Source organism: Eriocheir sinensis, chromosome 19, assembly GCF_024679095.1.
Source record: "Eriocheir sinensis breed Jianghai 21 chromosome 19, ASM2467909v1, whole genome shotgun sequence".
Taxonomy (NCBI): domain Eukaryota; kingdom Metazoa; phylum Arthropoda; class Malacostraca; order Decapoda; family Varunidae; genus Eriocheir; species Eriocheir sinensis.
The window spans coordinates 15,007,750-15,032,510 of NC_066527.1; the positions used below are offsets into that span (position 1 = coordinate 15,007,750).

Below are 24,761 nucleotides of genomic sequence, written 5' to 3' on the forward strand. Positions count from 1 at the left end.
AATTATGATGGCGAGGTATTGTATGAAGGTAAAAATAAGAAGAGAACAGAGTAAGAGTGGAAAAATAGACTGGTAATATTGTGGAAAGTAAAAGAAAACCATAAACTAATAAAAAAAACTGTAAAATGATAAGGAAAAGGTTTAAGGACACACTCAACCCTGGAAATGATGCTGATGGCGTGTGTGAGGGGAGCGAGACTAAGAGAACAGAATAGAAATGGAAAGAACCTGTTGAAAATGTAGACAGTAAAAGAAAAGAAGAAATACTGAGGAAAAAGCAAATAATAATACACACACTCCTGGAAATGATGATAGCGAATATTGTGTGAGGGGAAACTGAGGAGAGAACAGAAAATAAATGGAAAGAACCTGTTGAAATTGTAGAAAGTAAAAGAAAAGAAAAAATAATGAGGAAAAAGCAAGTAATAATAGAAACACACTCCTGGAAATGATGATAGCGAGGTATTGCATGGGAGCGAAACGAAGAAGAAAACAGAGAAAGTGGAAATATACAGTATGCTGATAAAATTGAAGAAAGTAAAAGAAACAATGAAATAACAAGAGAAACGAAACAATATAATGAGGAAACAGAAGGTAGTTTTAAAGACACACACTCCTGGAAATGATGACGGCTGGTATCATGTGGGCGAAACGAGGAAGACAAAGAAGAAGAAAAATGAAAGAAATGCTGTTGAAAATGAGGAAAGATAAGGAAACGAAGAAATAACAAGACACATTGCTCTAATAAGGAGCCAAAACGTAATATTAAGGACACGTACACCCGGAAATAATGTTGATAGACATATGTGTGAGGGAAACAAAGACCAGAACAGAGAAAAATGGAAAGAGATGCTGCTGAAACTGTAAAAAAGAGATAAAGAAACGAAGAAACACTGAACTAGAGGAACAGAACGTAATTGGAAAAGAAGAATATGAAAGAGAGAGGAGGGAAAGAATATGGATGAGAAAAAAATGAAAGGGGGTGGGAAGAGAAAGGAGGGAAAGATAATAGTAGAGAAAATAATTGAATAATATGGGAGAGAAAGGAAGGAAAGGGATTGGAAGAGAGAAAAATAAGACTATGGACGATAAAGGAAGGAAAGAGAAAGGATTAAGGGAACACCTAACCCTTGAAAATTATGACAGCTGAAAATGTGTGAGGAAAAACTACGATAAAACAGAGAAAAGTGGAAAGAAAACTTGGAATCGTAGAAAGATAAAGAAACGAAGAAACAATGAAATAGATAGAGGAGCAGAACGTAATTTTAAGGGAACACGCAACCCTTGAAAATGATGACGGCTGGAATTGTGTGAGGAGAAACTAAGATAAAACAGAGAAAGAGTGGAGAGAAAACTTGAAATTGTAGAGAGATAAAGAAACGAAGAAACAATGAAATAGATAGAGGAGCAGAACGTAATTTTAAGGCAACACGCAACCCTTGGAAATGATGACGGCTGGAATTGTGTGAGGAAAAACTAAGATAAAACAGAGAAAGAATGGAAAGAAAACTTGAAATTGTAGAAAGATAAAAAAACGAAGAAATAAGAGGAAATAATAAGGCACAGAACGTAATATTCAAGACACACAACCCCGGAAACAAGGACGGCTTATAATTTGTGGGTGAAACTAACTTTTACTTCTGTTTCTTCTTCTTCATTATCTTCCTCCTCCTCCTCCTCCTCCTCCTCCTCCTCTTCTTCTCATCCTTCGCTGACAAGCCAAAACAGAACGCATATGCACGCGTCTTGTTGTGAGAGCTTGAAATAGAAGGACTCTGGAGGCTGCAGCTTGTTTGCGTGTGTGTCTGTGTGTGTTTGTTATCGCCGTCTCGCTCTCCGCTGCCTCAGAATTACCACAAAAGCCCAAACAAAAGAACAACGGAGACGGACTGACCAGGTGACGGCGGCGTTGGTGGAGGTTAACAAGCCTGGAAGAGACGGTCGACAACAGGGCACAAAGAAAGAATGGGAAGGGATGTAGTGATGGTGCGAGGGTGGTTGATGTAAACAGGGAGACAAAAGACGATCGGAACGGGAGACAAAAGGATAACGAAAATAGAAGAGAAGAAAGGAAACAAAGCGAAACAAAGTGAACGAGGAAACAAAAGACGATCGAGAATGGGAAACGAAAGGAGAACGGAAAGAGAAAATAGAAAACAAAAGAAATATAGTAGAAAAGAAAAGACAAAAGTAGAACGAAAATAGAAGAGAAGAAAGAAAACAAAGCGAAACAAAGTGAACGAGGAAACAAAAGACGATTGGAAATAGGATACGAAAGGAGAACGGAAAGAGAAAATAGAAAACAAAAGAAAGAAAAAGAACGAAAACGGAAATCAAAACGAGAACGAAAACAGAAGAGCAGTAGAACGAAAACAAGACAAAAAAACATAAATAAAGAAGAATAAAAAAAACAGGGCAAATGTACAAAAAACAACAACAGGAAAACAATAGAAAACAAAAGTGTGAAACAGAAAACAAAAGAAGATAAACCAGAAAATAACCAAAGAAGAAAGAAACTTGGAAACAAAAGAAGTACGAAAACGGGAAACAAAAGAACGAAACGGAAAACGAAAGGAGAGCGAAACAAAATAACAAAAGAACGAAAATAGAAAAGAAAAGAATGAAACAATATGAAAAAAGAACGAAAACATAAAATATCAAAGGAGTAAATAAACAACAAACACAAGACGATGGAAAGCAGATAATAAATGATGGGAATAATAACACAAAAGATGAACTAAAGGAAAAAAAGACCGCAAATAGAAAACGGGGGAATAAAAGACAAAAAAAAAAAAAATTGAAGATCGCGAACAAAAAACAAAAAGACGATGAAAAACAAACAAACAAACAAAAAAATGGTGATGGCGAAATTCAGATACAGAAAACAGGTAAACAAGTGAAGAACAAAATTAGAAACGTGACAAGAATAGAATGAAAAATAAGGACATGATTCGTAGCGCGCAATAAATAAAACACGACAAATATAACCTGACATTACCAGACAGCGACCTGGTGACGGCTGAGTGCGTGGAGCTCGTAAATAAAAAACAGAGCAAGATTACCGAGACCTGGACACTCACGCACGCACGCACACACACAGAGAGAGAGAGAGAGAGAGAGAGAGAGAGAGAGAGAGAGAGAGAGAGAGAGAGAGAGAGAGAGAGAGAGAGAGAGAGAGAGAGAGAGAGAGAGAGAGAGAGAGAGAGAGAGAGAGAGAGAGAGAGAGAGAGAGAGAGAGAGAGAGAGAGAGAGAGAGAGAGAGAGAGAGAGAGAGATAACTATGTAGTGTTGGTGATAAAATTGTATACTGCATTTTTTTCTTGTTCTGAGTGAAATAAAATGCATAAGAGCAAGAGCACACACACACACACACACACACACACACACACACACACACACACACACACACACACACACACACACACACACAGATGAGAGAGAAGAGAAAATATTAACGACTGTGACAAATAATGGTGGATCTTTAATAGGGGCAGTGATTAGCGGGATTTTTTCCTCTCAATCAATTTACTTTATTTCCCATTGAGCTGCTTCCTATACTCTAAAATCAATAACAAAACAACACTCACGGTCAGCACAGTCTTGGGGAGGTGTCTGTCGTCCTCCTCCGTGATCTGCGTCTCGTGTAATGGTCGTGGGAAGTAAGGCGCGTGCTCGTTCTTATCGCCAACTTGCACCAGTACGCGCGCGAGGCTGCCGCCGAGACCCGTGCTGCCCTCTGTGGCGGAGTGCAGGCCGGAGTTGCTCTTTCTGCCGGCTGGGTTGCTTCTATGTTTGCTTCCTTGAACTTGTACCGTGAGCTCGATCTGTGAGGAGAAGGGGAGGGAGACTGTAAGAAATAATAATAATAAGAAACTCATATATATTTAGAAAGATAGATATACATATAGCTCAATAAATTAATAAGGGAGAGAGATTGAGAGGGAAAGAAACTGAGAGAGATTGACAGGATTGAAAGAGATTAAAAGAGAGAGCGATTGACTGAGATGGAGATAGATATAAATATAGATAGATAGATAGATAAAGTGAGGAATAAGTCGATTTGCGCTGTTATGCGTTTCTGTTTTTATTTGTTCCAATTATAGCAGATTTTAGTGTTATTACAAGAGCAACTTCTCCTCCTCCTCTTCCTCCTCCTCCTCCTCCTACTACTACTACTACTACTACTACTGCTACTATTGCTACTACTACTACCACTACTACTACTACTACTAATAATAATAATAATAATAAAATGACGCAAGGATCAACGTCAAGATATTTCAAGATCATAAATCGTCCGACATAATGAAAATATTATACACCGCATTTATGAAGCGAATTCGATAACATGAAACGTAATACTGGTCACCGTGTTATAGAAAGATCAAAACTTGGTGGAGATAATAACTACTACTACTACTACTACTACTACTTCTACCACTACTACTACTACTACTACTTTTTTTTTTTACTACTACTACATAAATGATACCTCCACCCATGTTTATTTTCCCGACACATAATCATGGAGGGCTCCATAGCTTGGAGGTCATTAGCCCCAACTCTGTTCGCTAATGACTGTGGCATCCAACCATATCACTAATACTACCTAGCACTAAATCACCTATCATCTATTACGTCCAGATCCCCCTTTCCTTCCCTACTCAAGTCACTCCCGACCCACCCTAATGTCACTCTCCACCACTGTGGCTTCATAGTCCATATTGGAGATGTTGGTGGCTTTTGGGCCAGAGTGTCTGGTGCCCCTGAGACATAGGATGGCCGACCTGAGCAGGGAGAACGAGAGGCGACACCTCATCCAGGCGACAACGTGGCTCCTTGGCTGATGCTTCTTTTCTGAGATTAGTTCCGCGAGTCGTGCGTAGAAGCATCGGGCCCTGGGACCCATCCCGCCGGATGTGGTGAAGACGAGGGGGGTGAAGCTGCCCTGATCCACATGTTGGATTCTTTCACCGTATGCCCTTGTCTTCTCCTGCTCGTTCCTGTGGTGGGCGGCTTCCAGGGGCAGCTCACGGTGACAGGCAGCCATCGGGTCGAATATGCGGATGTCCATGAACGCCCGCTGTCCGCGCACCCAGAATCCGCGGGCAGTTACATCAACCCGTGCCTCCTGTGAGGTATTGGCTGTCCTGTACCGAAGGTGTTCGCCGTCCAGGGGAAGCAGTGCCGGCTCGGTAGTGACGTCTTGGCATACCTCCCCGAGCATGCTGGCTGTCAGATCCCTCACTTCATCGTGTCGAATACAGACGAAGCCTCCCTTTTTACATGTCATGGTGTGGGTGACATCATTTGGTGATCCACATGCACAGAGATCAGGCAGTCCCTCAATCGGCCAGCCATATCTCAGAGCAACGGCGTCGACAAATTCTTGTTTGTTGAGGCTGAAGTCTTTTGCTCTGATTGGTAATGACGTTAGCCAGTTAGAGGCGCCTGCCTCCAGTGCTGTGTGTATTTTTCTTCCCATTTCTGTGGACAGGTGGTGTGTAAGACGGTCCAGCTCGTCTTTTTGGGCCTGTTGCCTTTCTTCTGAGATTTTTCTTTTAATTTCTCTTATTTCTGTTTGGTCTATCTCGCCCTCTGCCTCCTGAGCGATGATCCTGTTGATGAGTGACCTGGTAAGGCTGATGGAGTTTTGGTTCTCCTTATCAGCCAGCTTCTCAGGGTTGGTGATCCCCATCCCACCCAGTCTTGGGGGAAGTGCTAGCATACTACTACTACTACTACTACTACTACTACTACTACTACTAGTAGTAGTAGTAGTAGTAATAGTAGTAGTACTACTGCTGCAGCTACTACTATTACTACTGCTACTACTACTACTAATAATAATAATAATCCTACTACTACTACTACTACTACTACTTTTTTTTTCCCTACTACGGGCCTCCATCTTTTAGAGTTGCGTTGTGAGCGTATATTCTCTCATATTCTTTCACAAAGCAATTCATTGGCCCCACCCCGCCAATGACTGTGACTACTTCTACTGCTACTTCTACTACTGCTGCTGCTACTACTACTACTACTACTACTACTACTACTGCTGCTACTTCTACTACTGCTGCTGCTGCTAAAAACTACTACTACTACTACTACTGCTGCTGCTACTACTACTACTGCTACTACTACTACTACTATTAGTACTACTACTACTACTATTACTGCTACTTCTACTGCTGCTGCTACTACTACTACTACTACTACTACTACTACTATAGTCCGTTTAATTCCGTCCTGCCACTCGCGAACGTAGATGTGGCACCTGCGCATTGTTAGTTCGTGATTGCGTGAAGATCACCTTTATATTTTCAGTGATATATTTGAATGTTCGTGTATACAAAAAAACCTCAAGTCTTTTTATATGAACCGCAAACGTGCCGATTTGCATCGATAATCTACCATATAAGCACACGAAAGAACAATTTGTATATCAAATAGTATATAGTCTGATCATACCACAGACTTACATTATGTGGCCCTAAGTCTGTGGATCATACTCGAACGATTCATAACCTTTCAGATACCTATAATTATTTCATCTCATTCAGGTACATAAAGTGACATCTGACTCTGGAAGTGTCTATACATAAGGAATTTTGATGTATTGCATGTAAACGGCATGGGTAGCCTCATAGCCTAGCATCGCATTCAACAGACATTATTTATCATTTCATGTTATTTCATGCAGTAAATTATTAAGATATCCTTTACATGCGCTTGCAGAGCCAGATGTCTTTTAATATACCTGAAATGAACTATCAATCAATGAATTTGAAAAACCACAGATCGTTCGAGCATGATGTGACTATGTTATTTGATACAAGCTTGTCTTCTCGCGTGCTTGTATGTTAGATTATCGATGCAAATGACACAGTTGTTTTTTGTATACATAAATATTCAAATATATTATTGATAAGTAAGCTTGAACGTCTATCACAACAGTTGATTTTCACGCATACACGAACTAGAAATGGGCAGGAGACACATCCACCAAAATTCCCGCTTTGTTGATGGACAGACGGAATGAACCGGACTATACTACTACTACTACTACTACTACTACTGCTGCTGCTCCATAAATGATCCCTCTCCTGAGTGACTGTATTAAAGAACCAAGAGACAGGAAGCAACGTAACAAAGAGACGGAGATAAAAAATACAGAGAGAGAGAGAGAGAGAGAGAGAGAGAGAGAGAGAGAGAGAGAGAGAGAGAGAGAGAGAGAGAGAGAGAGAGAGAGAGAGAGAGAGAGAGAGAGAGAGAGAGAGAGAGAGAGAGAGAGAGAGAGAGAGAGAGAGAGAGAGAGAGAAGTGTAAAGGTGAGAGGACGAAGAAGAGGAGGAGGAATAGAGATGGATGCAGGGAAAGAGAAGAAAAGAAGGAGGAAAGAATGAAAAAGAAGAGTAAATGAGGATGTTTGAAGGGAGAAAAGAAAGAGAGACAAACAAACAAACGGACACAGACAACAACCTCACCCATCCCACTAATAACTCAACAGGTATATAACATGAATCAGGCAGAGGGAGGGAGGGAAGCAGCGGGCGAACACACACTAAAGTTAAACCATCAAGGCATTTATATAACCCCTTTTTTCCCCTTTCCTTCTAACCCATTAATCTCTACGACCCCTTCCCCTCCTCCCCCCTCCCCTCCTCCCCTTTCCATTAATTACTGCTAAGGGATGCATTAATTAGTAGAGGGAGAATTATATCATCGTTGAAGTACTTAAAAATGTGGTATAGTTTTATTTTTTTACGCAAAGTTCTTCGTTTTTTACGGAAGTTTTGGTTAGACAGGATCGCTTATTTTTGAACCCGAATTGGAGATAAGATGTGATTGTGTTATGTTTTAGGAGGAGGAGGAGGAAGAGGAGGAGAAGGAGGAGGAAGAAGAGGAGGAGGAGGAGAAAATTGAACGAGAACCAGAAACGAGATAAGAGATAGAAGAATGAGATAGGAGAGAGTAGAAGATAGGAGGAGGAAGAGGAGGGGGAGGAGAAGGAGGCAAAATTGAATGAGGACAGAAGACAAGACAGAAGAAATAATAGAAGAAGGAAAAGAAACCCGAGAGGAAGCAAGAGGAAGAGGAGGAGGAGGAGGAGGAGGAGGAAGAGGAGGAGGAAGAGGGGGAGGAGGAGGAGGAGGAGGAGGAGGAGGGGGAAGATAACTCGATAAAGTTAGTGACAGCAACACAATTATTGGAAAGGATATGTGCGTGCGTGTATGTGTGTGTGTGTGTGTGTGTGTGTGTGTGTGTGTGTGTGTGTGTGTGTGTGTGTGTGTGTGTGTGCGCCCGCGGGATCCGATAACATGATAAAAGAGGAAGAAGCGACAACCTCCGATAAAGGGCGATAAATAAAGATTAGCCGACCGATAAATGAGAGAGAAAGAGAGGAGACAAAATTATACAAAGGAAGAAAAACCAAAACCAAATAAACAATAAAAATACATCAATCAAATGAAAATAAAAGATCATTGTGACGTAAATAAGATAAAATAAAAAGCACTGAAAACAAAGGAAGGAAAAGAAGCAGAATTAGAGCAGTTAGCAGAAGAGAAAAAAAAAGGAAGAACCCGACCGATAAATGAGAGAAAGAGAGAAGGAGACAAAATTATACGAAGGATGAAAAAACAAAACAAAAAAAAAACAACGATAAAAATAAATAAAACAAATGAAAATAAAAGAAAATTGTTACATAAATAAGAGAAAATAAGAAGCACTCAAAACAAAGGAAGGAAAAGAAGCAGAATTAGAATAGTAAGCAGAAGAGAAAGAAAGATAAAGAAGAAAAAAAAAAATACAAAAATAATATAATCGAACGAAACTTGAAACAAAATCACAACAAAGACAAAAACAAACAAAAGAGGAACAAAACGAAGAAAAGAAAAGGAGAAGACTTATGATAAGAAGCAGAATAAAAAGAAAGAAAAGAAAGGAAAGGACGAAAATAAGAAGGAAAGAAATGAAAAATAAAACAAAATCGTAACAAAAAAACAAAAAAAAAAAACAAGAAAGGAACAAAACAAAGAAAAGAAAACAGCAGAATTAAGACTGTAAGCAGAAAAAAAAAGAAAGAAAAAGAATAGAAAAAAAATAAGAAGGAAAAAAATGAAAAATAAAACAAAATCGTAACAAAAAAACACAAAAAAACAAGAGAGGAACAAAACAAAGAAAAGAAAAAAAGCAGAATTAAGATTGTAAGCAGAAAAGAAATAAGAAGGAAAGAAAAAAAAAAAAAAAAACAAAAAAAAAGAAAAAAAAAAAAAAAAAAACAATGAGAAGAAAAAAAAGGAAAATTAAGATTGTAAGCAGAAAAGAGGGAAAAAGAAAACAAAGGAGAGGAAGAAACTAAGAAGGAAAGAAATGAAAAATAAAACAAAATTGCAGCAAAAAAGACAAACAAAAAAATACGAGAGGAACAAAACAATGAAAAGAAAAAAACCCAGAATTAAGATTGTAAGCAGAAAATAAGGAGAATGAAAAAGAAAGGAAAGGAAGAAACTAAGAAGGAAATAAATAAAAAATGAAACAAAATCGCTGCAAAAAAGAAAAGAAAAAAAAGAAAAGAACAATACCTAGGAAGGAAAAGAAACAGAACAATGATTGTAAGCAGAAGAGAAGAAGAAAGAAAACAAAAGATAAAAACAATACAGAGGAAGGAAAAGAAGCAGAATTATGATTGTAAGCACAGGAAAAGGAGAAAGAAAACAGATGGAAGAAAGAAGGAAACCGAGAATGAAACGGGAGAACGAAAGAGAAAAGTTAAATTAAATGACAAACACAGGTAAAGGATGTAAGAAGAGAAGAAAATACAAGAAAGAAGATGGGAAGAAAAAAGGAAAGAAAAGAAGGAATAGAAGCAAAAAAGGATAAGAAAATAAAGAATGGAAAGATGGGAAGATGAGAAGATGGGAAGAGGAAGAAAAGAAAACACAAGAAAGAAGATGGGAAGAAAGAAGGAAAGAAAAGAAGGAATAGAAGCAAAAAAGGATAAGAAAATAAAGAATGGGAAGATGGGAAGATGAGAAGATGGGAAGAAAAGAAAACACAAGAAAGAAGATGGGAAGAAAGAAGGAAAGAAAAGAAGGAATAGAAGCAAAAAAGGATAAGAAAATAAACAATAAAGAATGAATAAATAAGATAACTGAATGAAACAGAGAAGAAAAAAATGAAAAGAAAAACAAGAAAGAAGATAGAAGCAAAAAGAAAAACAAGAAAGAAGATGAAAAGAAAGAAGTAAAGAAAAGAAGGAATAGAAGCAAAAAAGGATAAGAAAACAAACAAGAAAGAATGAATAAATAAGATAACTGAATGAAACAGAAGAAAAAAGATGAAAAGAAAAACAAGAAAGAAGATGAAAAGAAAGAAGGAAAGAAAAGAAGGAATAGAAGCAAAAAAGGATAAGAAAATAAACAAGAAAGAATGAATAAATAAGATAACTGAATGAAACAGAGAAGAAAAAAGATGAAAAGAAAAACAAGAAAGAAGATGGGAAGAAAGAAGGATAAAAAGAAGGAATAGAAGCAAAAAAGGATAAGAAAATAAAGAATAAAGAATGAATAAATAAGATAACTGAATGAAACAAGAAAAAAAGATGAAAAGAAAAACAAGAAGGAAGATGAAAAGAAAGAAGGAAAGAAAAGAAGGAATAGAAGCAAAAAAAGGATAAGAAAATAAAGAATAAAGAATGAATAAATAAGATAACTGAATGAAACAGAGAAGAAAAAGATGAAAAGAAAAACAAGAAAATAAGAAAATAAGACGAAGCAAAAAATAATCAAAGAAAATATACAAAAAAGAATGAATGATTGAATGAGAAGGTGAAAAAAAGATGAATGAACGAATAAGTGAATGAGGAGAAGAGGAAAAGAAAAGAAAATGGAAAAAAAAGAAAGACTCGCTGTCCCGTGTATCAAAATATAATCTTGGGACAAAAATAAATAAGGAGGCAAAAGAGAATGTGTGATAAATAAGGAGACAGGGAGAGAATGCCCGATAATGGAAGGAGGAGGAGGAGGAGGAGGAGGAGGAGGAGGAAAATAGTAAAAAAAAATGAAGGCATGAAATAATAATAATACTAATAATAAAAATAATGATAATGATAGAAATAATAGTAGTAACTGTAATAGTAGTAGTAGTAGTAGTAGTAGTTGTAGTAGTAGCAGTAGTAGTTATTGTTTTTTTTTATTATTTTAACTATTATTGTTGGAACAGTGACAAAAAAAAACTACGTCAAAACAATAAAAAATAATAATAATAATAATAATAATAATAATAATAATAATAATAATAATAATAATAATAATAATAATAATAATAATAATAATAATGATATACACAATAACACCAGTAACTATAAGACGACAATGATGATAATGATCCTAATTAATGACAACACAACGCCTTAATATCAACAGTAATAAAAACAATACCAGCGCTGATGCCTCTGTTTAGTTCAAGGGTCACAAACACGTATCTATTTGTATCTGTTTGCTCGAGTTAAACACCCACCGTTCAATTAGCGAATAAGAAGCGTTAATCAACATACATTACAACCTTTGAACGCTCTCTCTCTCTCTCTCTCTCTTGTTGTCTGTGTCTGTTTGTTTGTTTGTTTGTTTGTCTTTTTTACTCTTCTCCCTTCATACATCCTCATTTACTCTTCTTTTTCATTCTTACCTCCTCGTCTTCTCTTTCCCTGCATCCATCTCTATTCCCCCTCTTCTTCTTTTTCTTCCTCTCTCCTTTACATTTCCACAATCTCTCTCTCTCTCTCTCTCTCTCTCTCTCTCTCTCTCTCTCTCTCTCTCTCTCTCTCTCTCATCTCCATTTCATCTTCCTAAAGCTAAGCAATCGTTCATTTCTATCTATTCCTCTTTCCTCTTCTCCCCTTCCCTTTCATTCCTCTCTTCCGCCACTCTCTCTTTTTATATTTCTTCTCCGTTCACTCTATTCTGTTCTTTATCTCTTCTCCTATCTCTCTCTCTCTCTCTCTCTCTCTCTCTCTCTCTCTCTCACCAATCAGCAACATTTCCCAGGTGCCTCCTTCACAGCTGTCCCTCCCTGCACTCATTACCGCCTTCTCTCACCTGTTCTGTGCTCACCTGGCCTCCCTCTCCTCTCCTTACCTCATCTCATTGTCTCTCCTTCCTTCCTTTTCTTCCCACTCTTTACCTGAACTCCCTTTCCTCTCCTTACCTCACACTCTCTTCCCTTTGGTTAATTTCTCGTATTCCATCTTCACTTTTATTTCGTCCCCCTTCTGTCTACCTCATTCGTATCCCTTTTCACTCTTCTCCTTTTCCTGTATTTCTCCTCCCCTCTCTTTCTTTCCTTCTTCTTTATCCAATTTGTATCCTTTTTCTACTTCCTGTTGTCATATCTCCTTTTCCTTTCCCTTCCCTTCTTTATTTTTCCTTCCTTTCCTTTCTCTTCATCCCAAATTTACATTCTTCTCAATCATCTCATACTTATTTTCTTTCTCTCCTTTACTTCATCTTGCTTTCCAGTCCTTAACTCGCCCTCTTTCTCCTTCCTTCCTTCCGTTCGCTCTCTTTCCATTCCCTCCTTTTTCACTCTTGACATATACCTCGTTCTCTTCTCTTTTCTCTCCCTCATTCACCGCCCTTTCCCACTCCTTACCTCACTCATTCTCTTCTCTTTCCTGTTTTCTTTTCCGTTTTTTGTCTTGTCTTGTCCTGTCCTGTCTTCTTTTCCTTTTCCTTCATCATTTTTTCACTGTCCTTATTTCATACACTTTTATTTTCTTTCCCTCCTTTCCCACTCTTTACTTCATTTCCCTTCCCTCTTTTTATTTTGCATTCATTCTCTTCCTTCCTTTCTTCACATCTCTTCTCTCTCTTAACCTGTTCCTCCATCTCCTCCCTTCCTTTCCCTTATTTCCTTCCCTCTTCTAAATTTACCTGATCTCCCTTTCCTCTCCTTACATCACTTCTTTCTCTTCTCTCATCTTCCTTCCTTACTTCCTTCCTTCACCCCAACCTTGTTCTCTTCCCTTTCATGTTTTCCTTATTTTCATCTCATTATCGCCTCGTATTTCGCTTTCCTGCCTCTCCCATTCTTTACTTCACACACACACACACACACACACACACACACACACACACACACACACACACACACACACACACACACATCCTTCTCCTTCCCTTCTTCCTCCACCTCTCCTCTCTCTCCTTATCTCACTCCACACCTCACATTTATTCTCCTTCCTTCCTTTCCTTTCTTCTGTTCTCTACTCTTTCTTTCCTTCCTTTTTCATTCTTTATCTCCTCATTCTCTTCTGTTTCCTTCCTTTCTCTCTCTTTTTACTTTCTCCTCATTTTCCTCTCGTTTCCCTCCTTTCCTTATTTTCCTTCTTTCTAATTCCTTTCACACTCTTTCCCTTCCTTCCTTTCTCTCTCTTTTTTTACTTTTCCCTCCTTTCCTTATTTTCCTTCTTTCTAATTCCCTTCACGCTCTTTCCATTCCTTCCTCCCTTCCTTCATTTTTCTCTCTCTTTTTACTTTTCCCTTCTTTTCCTCTCGTTTCCCTCCTTTTCTTATTTTCCTTCTTTCTAATTCCCTTCTCGCTCGTCCATCCCATCACACTCTCTCCCTTCCTTCCTATTTTCCCACTCTTTAATTTTACCTTCCTTCCTTGTCCTTACCTCATACTCCTCCTTCTCTCTCCCCCTTCCTATTCCTTAACCTCTCCTTCCTTTCTCTTCTTTCTGCCTAACTTTTCATCGTTTTCCAATTTCTTTACTTCTTTTCCTTTCCTTCCGTTTATCTTTTACTTTTTTTCTACCTGTTGTGCGGGTCATTAGGTCCAACAGGTAAATTAGGTTAGGCAAGGTAAATAGGTCCTAATTAGCAGGTGCAGAAATGGCGAAGGTGATATTTTTAACTTGTTACACTCTCTCTCTCTCTCTCTCTCTCTCTCTCTCTCTCTCTCTCTCTCTCTCTCTCTCTCATCTCCCGTTAATCTTCCTAAAGTTAAGCAATCGTTCATTTTTCTCTTCTTTCCTTTGTCTTATTTTCTCTCTTTCATTTCATTTCCCAATCTTTTCCTTTTTTCTTTTTTTCCTTCACTTTTTAGTTTCCTATTTTTGTCACCATATATTTTCTCTTTCTTTTTCTCTCTCAATCTTTTCCTCTCCCCTTATTCTTTATTTTTTACTTTATTATCTTCATTTTTTTGTACCATCTTTCTTTTCCTCCCTCAATCTTTTCCTTTTTCTCTTTCTTTCTTTAACTTTTTTACTTCCTTACTTTCATCACCTTTTCAACGAACCTCGATTTTTTGTTATGTTTCCCTTTGATGACTTTCTGCTTTGTTTTTTTATTCCATTTTCCTTATTCCTTTTATTATAATTATTCCGTCTATAGTTTCCTCTTTGTTTTTTTTTCTTTCAATCTTTTTCTCCTTTTCCTTACTCTCTTCTCTTCTGCTTTTTCTCTCACTCTCTCCTTCCTTTTTCTCCTTTTCTATTTATCTATTCCTCCTTTTCCTTACTCTCTTCTGCTTTTTTCTCTCAATCTCGTTCCTTTTTCTCCTCTTCCGTTCATGTACTCCTCCTCTTCCTTATTTCTTCTCATATGTTCTCTTTTATCTCTCTACTTCTCTCCCTTTCTTCCTCTCTCCCTCCTATCCCTTCCCCTCCCACCCTTACCTCCCTTCCTCCTTCCTTTTCCTCTCTCTCCTAACCTTTCATCCCTTCCCTCTCCTCTTCCCACCCTTCTCTGCCCCATCCATCCGTTCCCATCCCCATTCGTTGGTTCGACCCCGTCTAGAGTACTGTGTACAATTTTGGTCTCCCTATTACAGAAAAGACATAGAAAAGTTGGAACGGGTTCAACGAAGAGTAACAAAGATGATTCCAAGGTTGAGAAATTTATCATATGAACAAAGGCTTAAAGAAGTAAATTTATTCAGCCTATCAAAACGAAGAATGCGAGGCGATCTAATAGAAGTGTTTAAAATGTTCAAAGGATTCAGTGATATTAATGCGGAAGATTACTTTACAATTGATCGATCAAATAGAACAAGAAGAAATCACAATTTAAAGATAAGTGGTAAAAGATTCTCGTCGCACGAAGCTAAACACTTCTTCTTCAATCGAGTTGTTAATGTTTGGAATTCTCTACCCTGTGATGTCGTTGATAGTACAACAGTTACGGCCTTCAAGAATAGATTAGACAAGTATTTTGAATCCAACCAGCAACTAAGATATTACTCATTGTCTTAATAACGTTAAGTTCTTTCGAATACTGGTGTCCTTGTCTGCTTTTATCGCCCGGTTAGTGGTAGCAGTAATGGTAGTTCTTTCCTCTTTCCTACATAATTTCCATGCAGTTATTCCATGCTGCATGGTTCTTTTTCCTTTCCTGCCAGCTTTGGCTGGAGGGACGGGCGGTGGGGAGGAGCCTTCATCTTCCACCTTTGATTAGATAGTTAGTGTAGCTTGTCACAAACAGCCTCGTTAGGACCAGCAGGTCTGCTGTTGTTTGTTCTTGCTTTGTGTCCCCTTCCTTCCTTCATTCCTTCCCTCCCTCATCTCCCCCCTCCATTCTTTTCTCCCCTCCACCCTTCCTTCATTCTCTCTCACTATCCCTCTTCCTCCTCCTCCTCCTTCCCTTCCTCCCTCCCCACCTCCCTCATCCTTCCATCTTCTCTTCTCCATATTCTCCCCCTCCATTCTTGCCTTACTTCCCCTTCCTCTTCTCTCTCCCTCCGTCCCTCCTTCCCTGTCCCTCCTCCTCCTCCTCCTTCCCTTCCCCCCTCCCCACCTCCCTCACCCTTCCGTCTTCTCTTCCCCATATTCTCCCCCCTCCATTCTTGCCTTCCTTCCCCTCCCTCCCTCCCTCCTTACCTGTTGTGTTTCCTCATAATCCAGAGGTCGTTGGAGGGTCAGCACGCCGGTGGAGGGATGGAGGAAAAAGTTACCTCCCTCGTTTCCCTCCTTTATGTGGAAGCTCACTCTCTCCCCTGTGTGAGATAGAGAGAGAGAGAGAAGAATGGGTTAGTAATTACATTCAAATCCATAAATAGTATATGACAAAACATCCACACATTCTCTCTCTCTCTCTCTCTCTCTCTCTCTCTCTCTCTCTCTCTCTCTCAGGCGAACTATTCCTACACTTTCTTTCATCCTCCTCCTCCTCCTCCTCCTCCTCCTTCTCCTTCTCCTCCTCCTTCTCCTCCTCCTTCTCCTCTTTCTTCTACGTAGGACACAATTAGGAAAGCGAACATGTCAACATAGATTATTTACGTGTGTGTGTGTGTGTGTGTGTGTGTGTGTGTGTGTGTGTGTGTGTGTGTGTGTGTGTGTGTTTAGCCTGCGGAACACCCTATATCTCTCTCTCTCTCTCTCTCTCTCTCTCTCTCTCTCTCTCTCTCTCTCTCTCTCTCTCTCTCTCTCTCTCTCTCTCTCTCTCTCTCTCTCTCTCTCTCTCTCTCTCTCTCTCTAACCTTTCAAGATCAAATAAGCAGAGTTAATACCAATATTCCATTAATAAACTTTGTCAAACACATTCCTCCTCCTCCTCCTCTTCTTGCTTCATTCCTCTTCATCGTCTTTCAATTCCAAACGCCAATATCATACTCAAGTTTGTGTGTGTGTGTGTGTGTGGGTTTTATTACCCAAGACAGCAAGGCAATTAGTGAGCAAACATACATACATACATACATATATACATACATGCATACATACATACATTGGTATAGGTAGAAAGACGGATTTACAAACACACATACATTCAACCCTGCACACACACACACACACACACACACACACACACACACACACACACACACACACACACACACACTCCCTCAAGCACACATAACAAAAATACGAAGCAAAAACAAAACAAATAAAAAAAAAACAATATAATAACGAGAACAATACATGATCTAAAAATAAGAAAATTCAAGAAATACGAACTCCATTGTAAGCATTAACTACACAGCAAAAGGAACCTGTACAGTACGGGATTTATTCGTTTAGATTAGAGACTCGTTAATCAGATCTTCGTTAAACCTTTTTTGGCCATGATCGAAAAGAAAAGTATGAAGGGGAAGGATAATGATGAGGATAATGATGATAATAGTGATAATGATGAGTTGACAATGAGCTTTAATTTGTTTGGGAGAGAGAGAGAGAGAGAGAGAGAGAGAGAGAGAGAGAGAGAGAGAGAGAGAGAGAGAGAGAGAGAGAGAGAGAGAGAGAGAGAGAGAATGACACACACACACACACACACAATAACACGCAGTTAGAGACATAAAATAATTAATGAAGATAAAATAATATGACAAACAGAACTCCCACATAAAACATACATACATACAGACAAACAGACAGACAGACAGATTATAAAAACAAAAATAACACATAAATCCTCTGATAAAAAAAAAAAAAAACATCTGACATATTCCACAAAAGCTAATTGACAGCATATTCAGATCCACACGACAGCCTGACACTCCCTTCCACCTCCCTCCCCCCCTAATCACCCCTATTCTTTGTCCGTCTCTCCCTCAAAATAGTAACCACTACCCATTTCCATCCCCCTTTCCTTCCCTCTGTTGATTTATACCGTTAGGTGCTGGCTACCATGTGTTTGAGGATACCCTAAGCTTAAACCTATCCTAACCTAACAAAACCCCTTTACAGTTACTATAGGCCTTGACTCAGAAAGTTCATATATGCGTCCTTGTTAATGGGACTTTATATACAACAAAGTGAGGTGCTGACTATCATGTGTTTAAAGATACCCTAACGTGACATAACAAAACCCGAAACAGTTACTATTGGTCTTGACTCAGAAAATTCATATATACTCCCTTACTAATAAGACTTTCTACACAACAAAGTGAGGTAATTCTTTGTTGATTTATACCATAAGGTGCTGGTATTCATGTGTTTGAAGATACCTTAAACCTATCCTAACCTAACAAAACCCCAAACAATTAATATAGGTCTTGACTCAGAAAATTCATATATTCTTCCTAACTAATGAGACTTTCTATACAACAAAGTGAGGTCATTCGTTGTTGATTTATACCAAAAGGTGATGGTAATCATGTGTCTGAAGATACCACTTAACCTAACGTACGCAGAAAATTCATATCCTATGCTTCCTTATTGATGAGACTTTCTATACAACAATGTGAGGTCATTCTTTGTTAATTTATGCCATAAGGTGCCGTCTGTCATATGTTTGAAGATACCTTATATTTGCCTGTGACTTATATCTCAGGTGTAAGCAAATAAAGGAACAAACAAATACCAACGAGTTTTAGCACTATCATAACAAGCCAAGCGATAAAACAAGCAAGCAAGGCAAACAAGCAAACAGTAAACAACCCAGGGAACATTGATTACAGGTGATGGGAGACGCGATAAAGCGGTGGTAATGGTGGTGGTGGTGGTGGTGGTGTTTGTGGTGGGAGTAAAGTGATTGTGGTAGTGGTAAGGGTGATGGTGGTGATGGTGGTGATGATGGTGGTGGTGGTGGTGGTGGTGGTGATGGTGGTGATGATGGTGGTGGTGATGGTGGTGGTGATGGTGGTGGTGACGGTGTTGGTGGCTACATCCTGTACATTACTGCATTAGGATACGGAGATTAAACACACACACACACACACACACACACACACACACACACACACACACACACACACACACACACACACACAGAAGAGGATTAAATATGAATAGTTTGCTGTTGTTGTTGTTTTTGTTGATTTTGTTTTTTGTATTATTATCATTATTATTATTATTATTATTATTATTATTATTATTATTATTATTATTATTATTATTATTATTATTATTATTATTATTAGTAGTAGTAGTAGTAGTAGTAGTGGTGGTAGTTGTTGTTGTTGTTGTTGTTAGTGTTATTATTTCTACTTTTTATTAATACTTTTCATCTTTTTCTTCATCGTAATTTTCTTCTTCTTTTTCTTCGTTCGTTGTTGTTATCATCATTATCGTTTTGTGTTATTATCCATTTGTTTCTACCACACTTTTTTTTTTCTTCTTTTCCATTCATTCTCTCCCCCCCCTCCTCCTCCTCCTCCTCCTCCTCCTCCTCCTCCTCCCCATCCTTCTTCAATTCCGGTGACGGTAACGAACATTAAAAATTGCGAGAATATTCAATCAGACTTAATAAGACTTACCGACTGGAGCGAAAAATGGCAAATGTGTTTCAACGTAGATAAATGTAAAGTAATGCACATAGGTGAAAAGAACCCTAACTTTAAATATCAGATTCAAGGACATGAGCTCAGCGAAGTAAAACAAGAAAAAGATCTTGGTGTCATTATCAGTAACACTCTTAAAGTGAGTGATCAATGTTCTGCAGCGAGTAAATAAGCCAATATGATGTTAGGATTAATCTCAAGAAACTTTGATTATAAATCACCCGAACTTATGAAGAGATTATAATTATATTTAGCATTTATAAGACCACACCTAGAATACGCCGTTCAGTTTTGGTCACCGAATTATATCAAAGATCACGTTTTGCTAAAAAGGATACAGCGCCGAGCAGCCAAACAAATTCCAGCGCTCCGTAACTTGACGTATGACGAGCGTTTAAAACGTTTAGAAATGTTTTCTTTAAAGAAGCGAAGAGTAAGAGGGAACTTAACTGAAGTGTTCAAAATCCTTTATATATTCGAAAACATTAACCCAGATAGCCTATTTAAGAGAGACACCAACACAATAACACGCAGCAACGGTATGAATTTAGAGGGAAACCGATGTAACACATTGGCGCGCAGAAGTTATTTCAATAATAGAGTCGTCGATCACTGGAATAGACTCCCACCGTCTGTGGTTAGCGCACAGAGTATTAATAGCTTCAAGTCTTCATTGGATGAGTGTTTCAGGGATATAAGATTTTACTGACCCTTTTTCATATGTTTCAGGCAGTGAGGTGTGGGAACAGTAAGGTTAACAGGATACTGGAGCGTACCCCTGTACCGAAGGTGAACGAGGATCAAGCCTCTACCGGTAACCCCTGAAACTACATCTCACCCCATCGTGAGCAGTCCAATTTAATACCAGCTTTTATTTATTTATTTATTTTTTTATGATTCAACTCCATACACTGTTTACTGACCCTTTTTCGTTTGTCTCAGGCAGCCTGCAGCACGAGTACAACCTGAAGACATTAGTTTCCCCCACAGCTTAGGTCACCAGTAGCGTAAGTTAAGGGTAGTAGTTTCCTCTTATTTCTCTCTTTACTGTAAAATTTCCATGTCCCTTTCTTCCTTAAAGGCACATGGTGTTCTCTTCTAACTATTTCCTGGCGGCACGTTACCGGAGGGAGAGGTGGGTGGGGAGGAGCCTTCATCTATTATGTCCTGTCCTACCACACGTAGTTTACAAGTAGTAGCGGTAGTAAACAGACACCCTCGCCATAGACCGACAGGTCTTCTGGTGTCTGTTCTTCCTATGTATTCCTCCTCGTTTTCGTCACTCCACACTGAGTCTCCACAAAGGCCAATCTTGTATCGTTGTGTGTGTGTTATTTTTTTGCCTGTCCGTCTGCCTGTCTGCCTGTCAGTTGAGCCAATACCTGGAAGCCGTACGAAAACTTAAATAAACAAGACCGCTCGGAGACAACAAACCTCCGACAGGGCTGACCGAACAACACAACAGCAACAACAACAACAACATCAACAGTGATAGTTAAGCAATGTTGCCCCAATTCAGAACTTTATATAAAAGGAAGATAAGTAAAATTGTAAACAAGAATATAGAAACTTACTTCTTAGAAACGGAATGCGAAACTCTTTTAAACGGAATCCGAAAAAACTTCCTCATTCATAAACGGGAATAAAACAAAACATATAAATGGAATAAAAAGAAACTTGCGGATAAATGGAAGAAAGAAAATACTAATAAACGAAATGAAAAGAAAATTAAAAAATATATATACGAAATGATAACAACTAAACTGAAGAAAAAGAATATATATAAACGAAAAAAAACTATAAACTCAAACAAACAACAAAAAAACTTAAAACAATAACAAACAAACAAATAAACAAACAAACAAACAAACAAACAGTGCAGACCAAACAAGAAAGAGAAATAAGAGGGTGTGCGTAGCGTTGAGGATAAAAGAAAGTGAAATAGATAAAATTTAAAATAGAAGAATGAAAATATAAATCTGTACCTCGTTCCTTAATTTAATACGACGTCAAAAAGTTTTAGGACGAAGCGTGGAGTAACTTTTCATGAGACAGACGCACAGACAGGAACACACACACACACACACACACACACACCCCTATCCCTCCCAACCTTACCTTCCTTCTGTTTAACCTAACCTTACCTATTCTAACCTAACCTTACCTGTAAACACACACACACACACACACACACACACACACACACACACACACACACACACAGACATAAACATAGACAGACAGATAGACAGACAGACAAACATTGAGAGCATCTGTTATTTTCTCTTCCCTTCTTTTCTCTTCTTCGTCCTCTTTTTTCCTTTCAATATCAGTTATCCGAAGTAAGAGGCAATGGAAGGAAAGGAAAGCGAGAGAAAAAGAAGGACAGACAGACAGACAGACAGACAGACAGACAGACAGACAGACAGACAGACGGACAGACAGACAAGTGGCTCAAGGCGTCTCTCTAATATTTTCTCAGCATTTGGACACAGACGGAATATATTTTTAAGAGATTTTTTGGCAATGTAAATTTTCTTGCATTAGTATTTTCGGGAAGGTAAAGTTGGACAGGTGACAGTAATAGAATAAAAGGGTACTGTTGTTGTTGTTGTTGTTGTTGTTGTTGTTGTTGTTGTTGTTGTTGTCGTTGTTCCTTTTTTTCTTTTTTCTTTTTCATCTTGTTCTTGTTTTTATTCTTATTCTTGTTCTTGTTTGTTCTTTTTGTTCTTTTTCTTCTTCTGCTTCTCCTCCTCCTCCTCTTTCTCCTCCTCCCCCCTTCTTCTTCTTCCTTTCTTCTTCTTCTTATTTTTAGAAAGAAAAGTGGCAAAAAAAACAAAAATATCAAGTTTACGCCTCTCTCTCTCTCTCTCTCTCTCTCTCTCTCTCTCTCTCTCTCTCTCTCTCTCTCTCTCTCAGATGATATGCCCACAGTCACTCTTCATCAGGCGTCTTTCTTCCTCCTCCTTTGAAGAAAAATAAGTCTTTCTCCACTCCTCCTCCTCCTCCCTTCTCTTCCTCCTTCGTCCTCTTCCTCCTCCTCCTCATCATCATCATCTTCCTCCTTGTCCTTCCTTCCTTATTTATTGCTCTGTCTCCTCCTCTTCCTCCTTCATCCTATTTTCTCTCATTTTCCTCTCTTCCATTTTTTTCTCTTCCATTTTTCCTCTCTTCCTCCTTCTCAATTCCTTGTTTTCTTCTCCTCTTTATATGCTTCCTAACTCCATTTCTCTTATTCTTTCCTTTCTCCTATTTCTCTTCCTTCTTCTTCTTTTCTTCTTATTCTTCCTCTTCCTCTTTCGCTTTCCCTTTCAACTTCTTCCTCCTAGTTTTGTGCAACATTTATATTAATCCTTCCTTCCTTCTTTCCTTCCTTCTTTCCTTCCTTCCCTCCTTCAATATTTTCTCCCTCTCAAGAATTGTTCAAGTTAAGTTTCTTTTTAAAATTTGTGGAGTTTAACTTTTCTCTCACTTTTTTTGTTTCTCTCTCCTCCCTTGTTATCTATATTTCCTTCTCTTCCTCCTCTTTAACACTTTTCACTTCTTACTTATCTTTATTTCGTCTCTCTCTCTCTCTCTCTCTCTCTCTCTCTCTCTCTCTCTCTCTCTCTCTCTCTCTCTCTCTCTCTCTCTCTCTCTCTCTCTCTCCTTTCGCTTTCTTCATTTCGTTCTCTTTTCTTCTTCTTATTTTTTTTTTAATATCTTCGTTTTTCTTGTTATCCTCGTTCCTTCTCTTCCCTTTTGTCCTTCTTACTTCTTAATTATTTTTATCGTTTCTCTGTTTCTCTTCTTGTTTTCTTTCTTCCTTTTCTTTCTTTACATTTTCACTTCTTGTTTACCTCTTCCCTTTCTAATTCTCTCAAGGTCTCCTCCTCCTCCTCCTCCTCCTCCTCCTCTTCTTCCACTTCCTCCTCCTCCTCCTCCTTCTCATCGACTGTCTTTTTTATCCAATTGTTTTTATCTTCCTTCCTCTTATTTGATTATTTCCTCCGTCTCTTCTTCATTTGTTACGTCTTTATTCTTTCCCCACTTTTCTTTTTTCCTAATTTGTCATATATTTATTTTGTTTTCTTTCTCTTCCTCTCTTCCTCTTGTATTTCTTTCCTCCTCTTCCTCCTCCTCCTCCTCCTCCTGCATCTCCTTTTCTTGCTTTGTCTTTCAGCACAATTTGTCTTTATTTCACCTCTCTCTCTCTCTCTCTCTCTCTCTCTCTCTCTCTCTCTCTCTCTCTCTCTCTCTCTCTCTCTCTCTCTCTCTCTCTCTCTCTCTCTCTCTCTCTCTCTCTCTCTCTCTCTCTCTCTCTCTCTCTCTCTCTCTCTCTCTCTCTCTCTCTCTCTCTCTCTCTCTCTCTCTCTCTCTCTCTAATCCATGCCACGCACTCCTTTCCTCCTAATACATTCTCTTCTTCCTTAATTCCCTTCTTCCTCTTCTTCTTCCTCTTCCTCTTTCTCCTCAATTTGCATGGAATTAGCTGAGCACTCCATCTTCTCTATTTTCCTCCTCCTTCAATTCTTCTCTTTGTCTTGTATTTCTCATTTTTCCTTTTCCTCCTCCTCTTCCTTTTCCTTTCCATATGCCTCTTCTCTTTTATCACACTTTAATTAAATTCTTTCTTTTTTTACTTCCACTTGTCTTTCTGTTTTGCTTCTTTTTACTTATTTTTTTCCTTCTTTTTCTTTTTCATTTTCTCTTTCAATCCAATATTCTTCTTCTCCCTCCTCCTCCTCCTCCTTCTCCTCCTCCTCCTCCTCCTCCTTCTCCTCCTCCTCCTTCTTCCATTACCACAACTCCTCGAAGTCAAATTATTAAAGTCGTGGAATCTAATATTTTTTTACCATTAAAGATCGAGTTAATAGCCATCAAGTTCCCTTTTAATAATAGTTTGAGAGAGAGAGAGAGAGAGAGAGAGAGAGAGAGAGAGAGAGAGAGAGAGAGAGAGAGAGAGAGAGAGAGAGAGAGAGAGAGAGAGAGAGAGAGAGAGAGAGAGAGAGAGAGAGAGAGAGAGAGAATCATAACGTGTGTGCATGTGTGTGTGTGTGCGTGTGTGTATATGTGTGTGTGTGTGTGTGTATTTACCCTCACCTATAACACAAACAGTTAAGGCAGTAATGCAAACACACAAACAAACAAACAAACAAAAGTGACCATTCATTATTCCTATTGCTAAACGGAGCCGTAATAATGATAATAACAATAATAACAACAACAACATTCTTAATAATAATAATAATAATAATAATAATAATAATAATAATAATAATAATAATAATAATAATAATAATAATAATAATAATAATAATAATAATAATAATAATAATAATAATAATAATAGTAATAATAATAATAATAATAACAATAATAATAATAATAATAATAATAATAATAATAATAATAATAATAATAATAATAATAATAATAATAATAATAATAATAATAATAATAATAATAATAATAATAATAATAATAATAATAATAATAATAATAATAATAATAATAATAATAATAGTAATAATAATCACTGTCAATGTTTCTACT

At 38.1% G+C, this 24,761-nt stretch overlaps 1 protein-coding gene across 1 annotated transcript in view; it reads right to left on the reverse strand.

Annotated features, from left to right (window-relative positions):
• LOC127000983 (putative neural-cadherin 2) overlaps window positions 1-24,761 on the reverse strand; it is a 179,071-nt gene that overhangs the window by 140,554 nt on the left and 13,756 nt on the right. The window contains exons 3-4 of the mRNA XM_050865157.1: window positions 15,889-16,004; window positions 3,588-3,824 (exon numbers count right to left, since the gene is read on the reverse strand). Of these exons, the coding sequence (XP_050721114.1) occupies window positions 3,588-3,824; window positions 15,889-16,004 (353 nt within the window). The remainder of the gene's footprint in view (window positions 1-3,587; window positions 3,825-15,888; window positions 16,005-24,761) is intronic.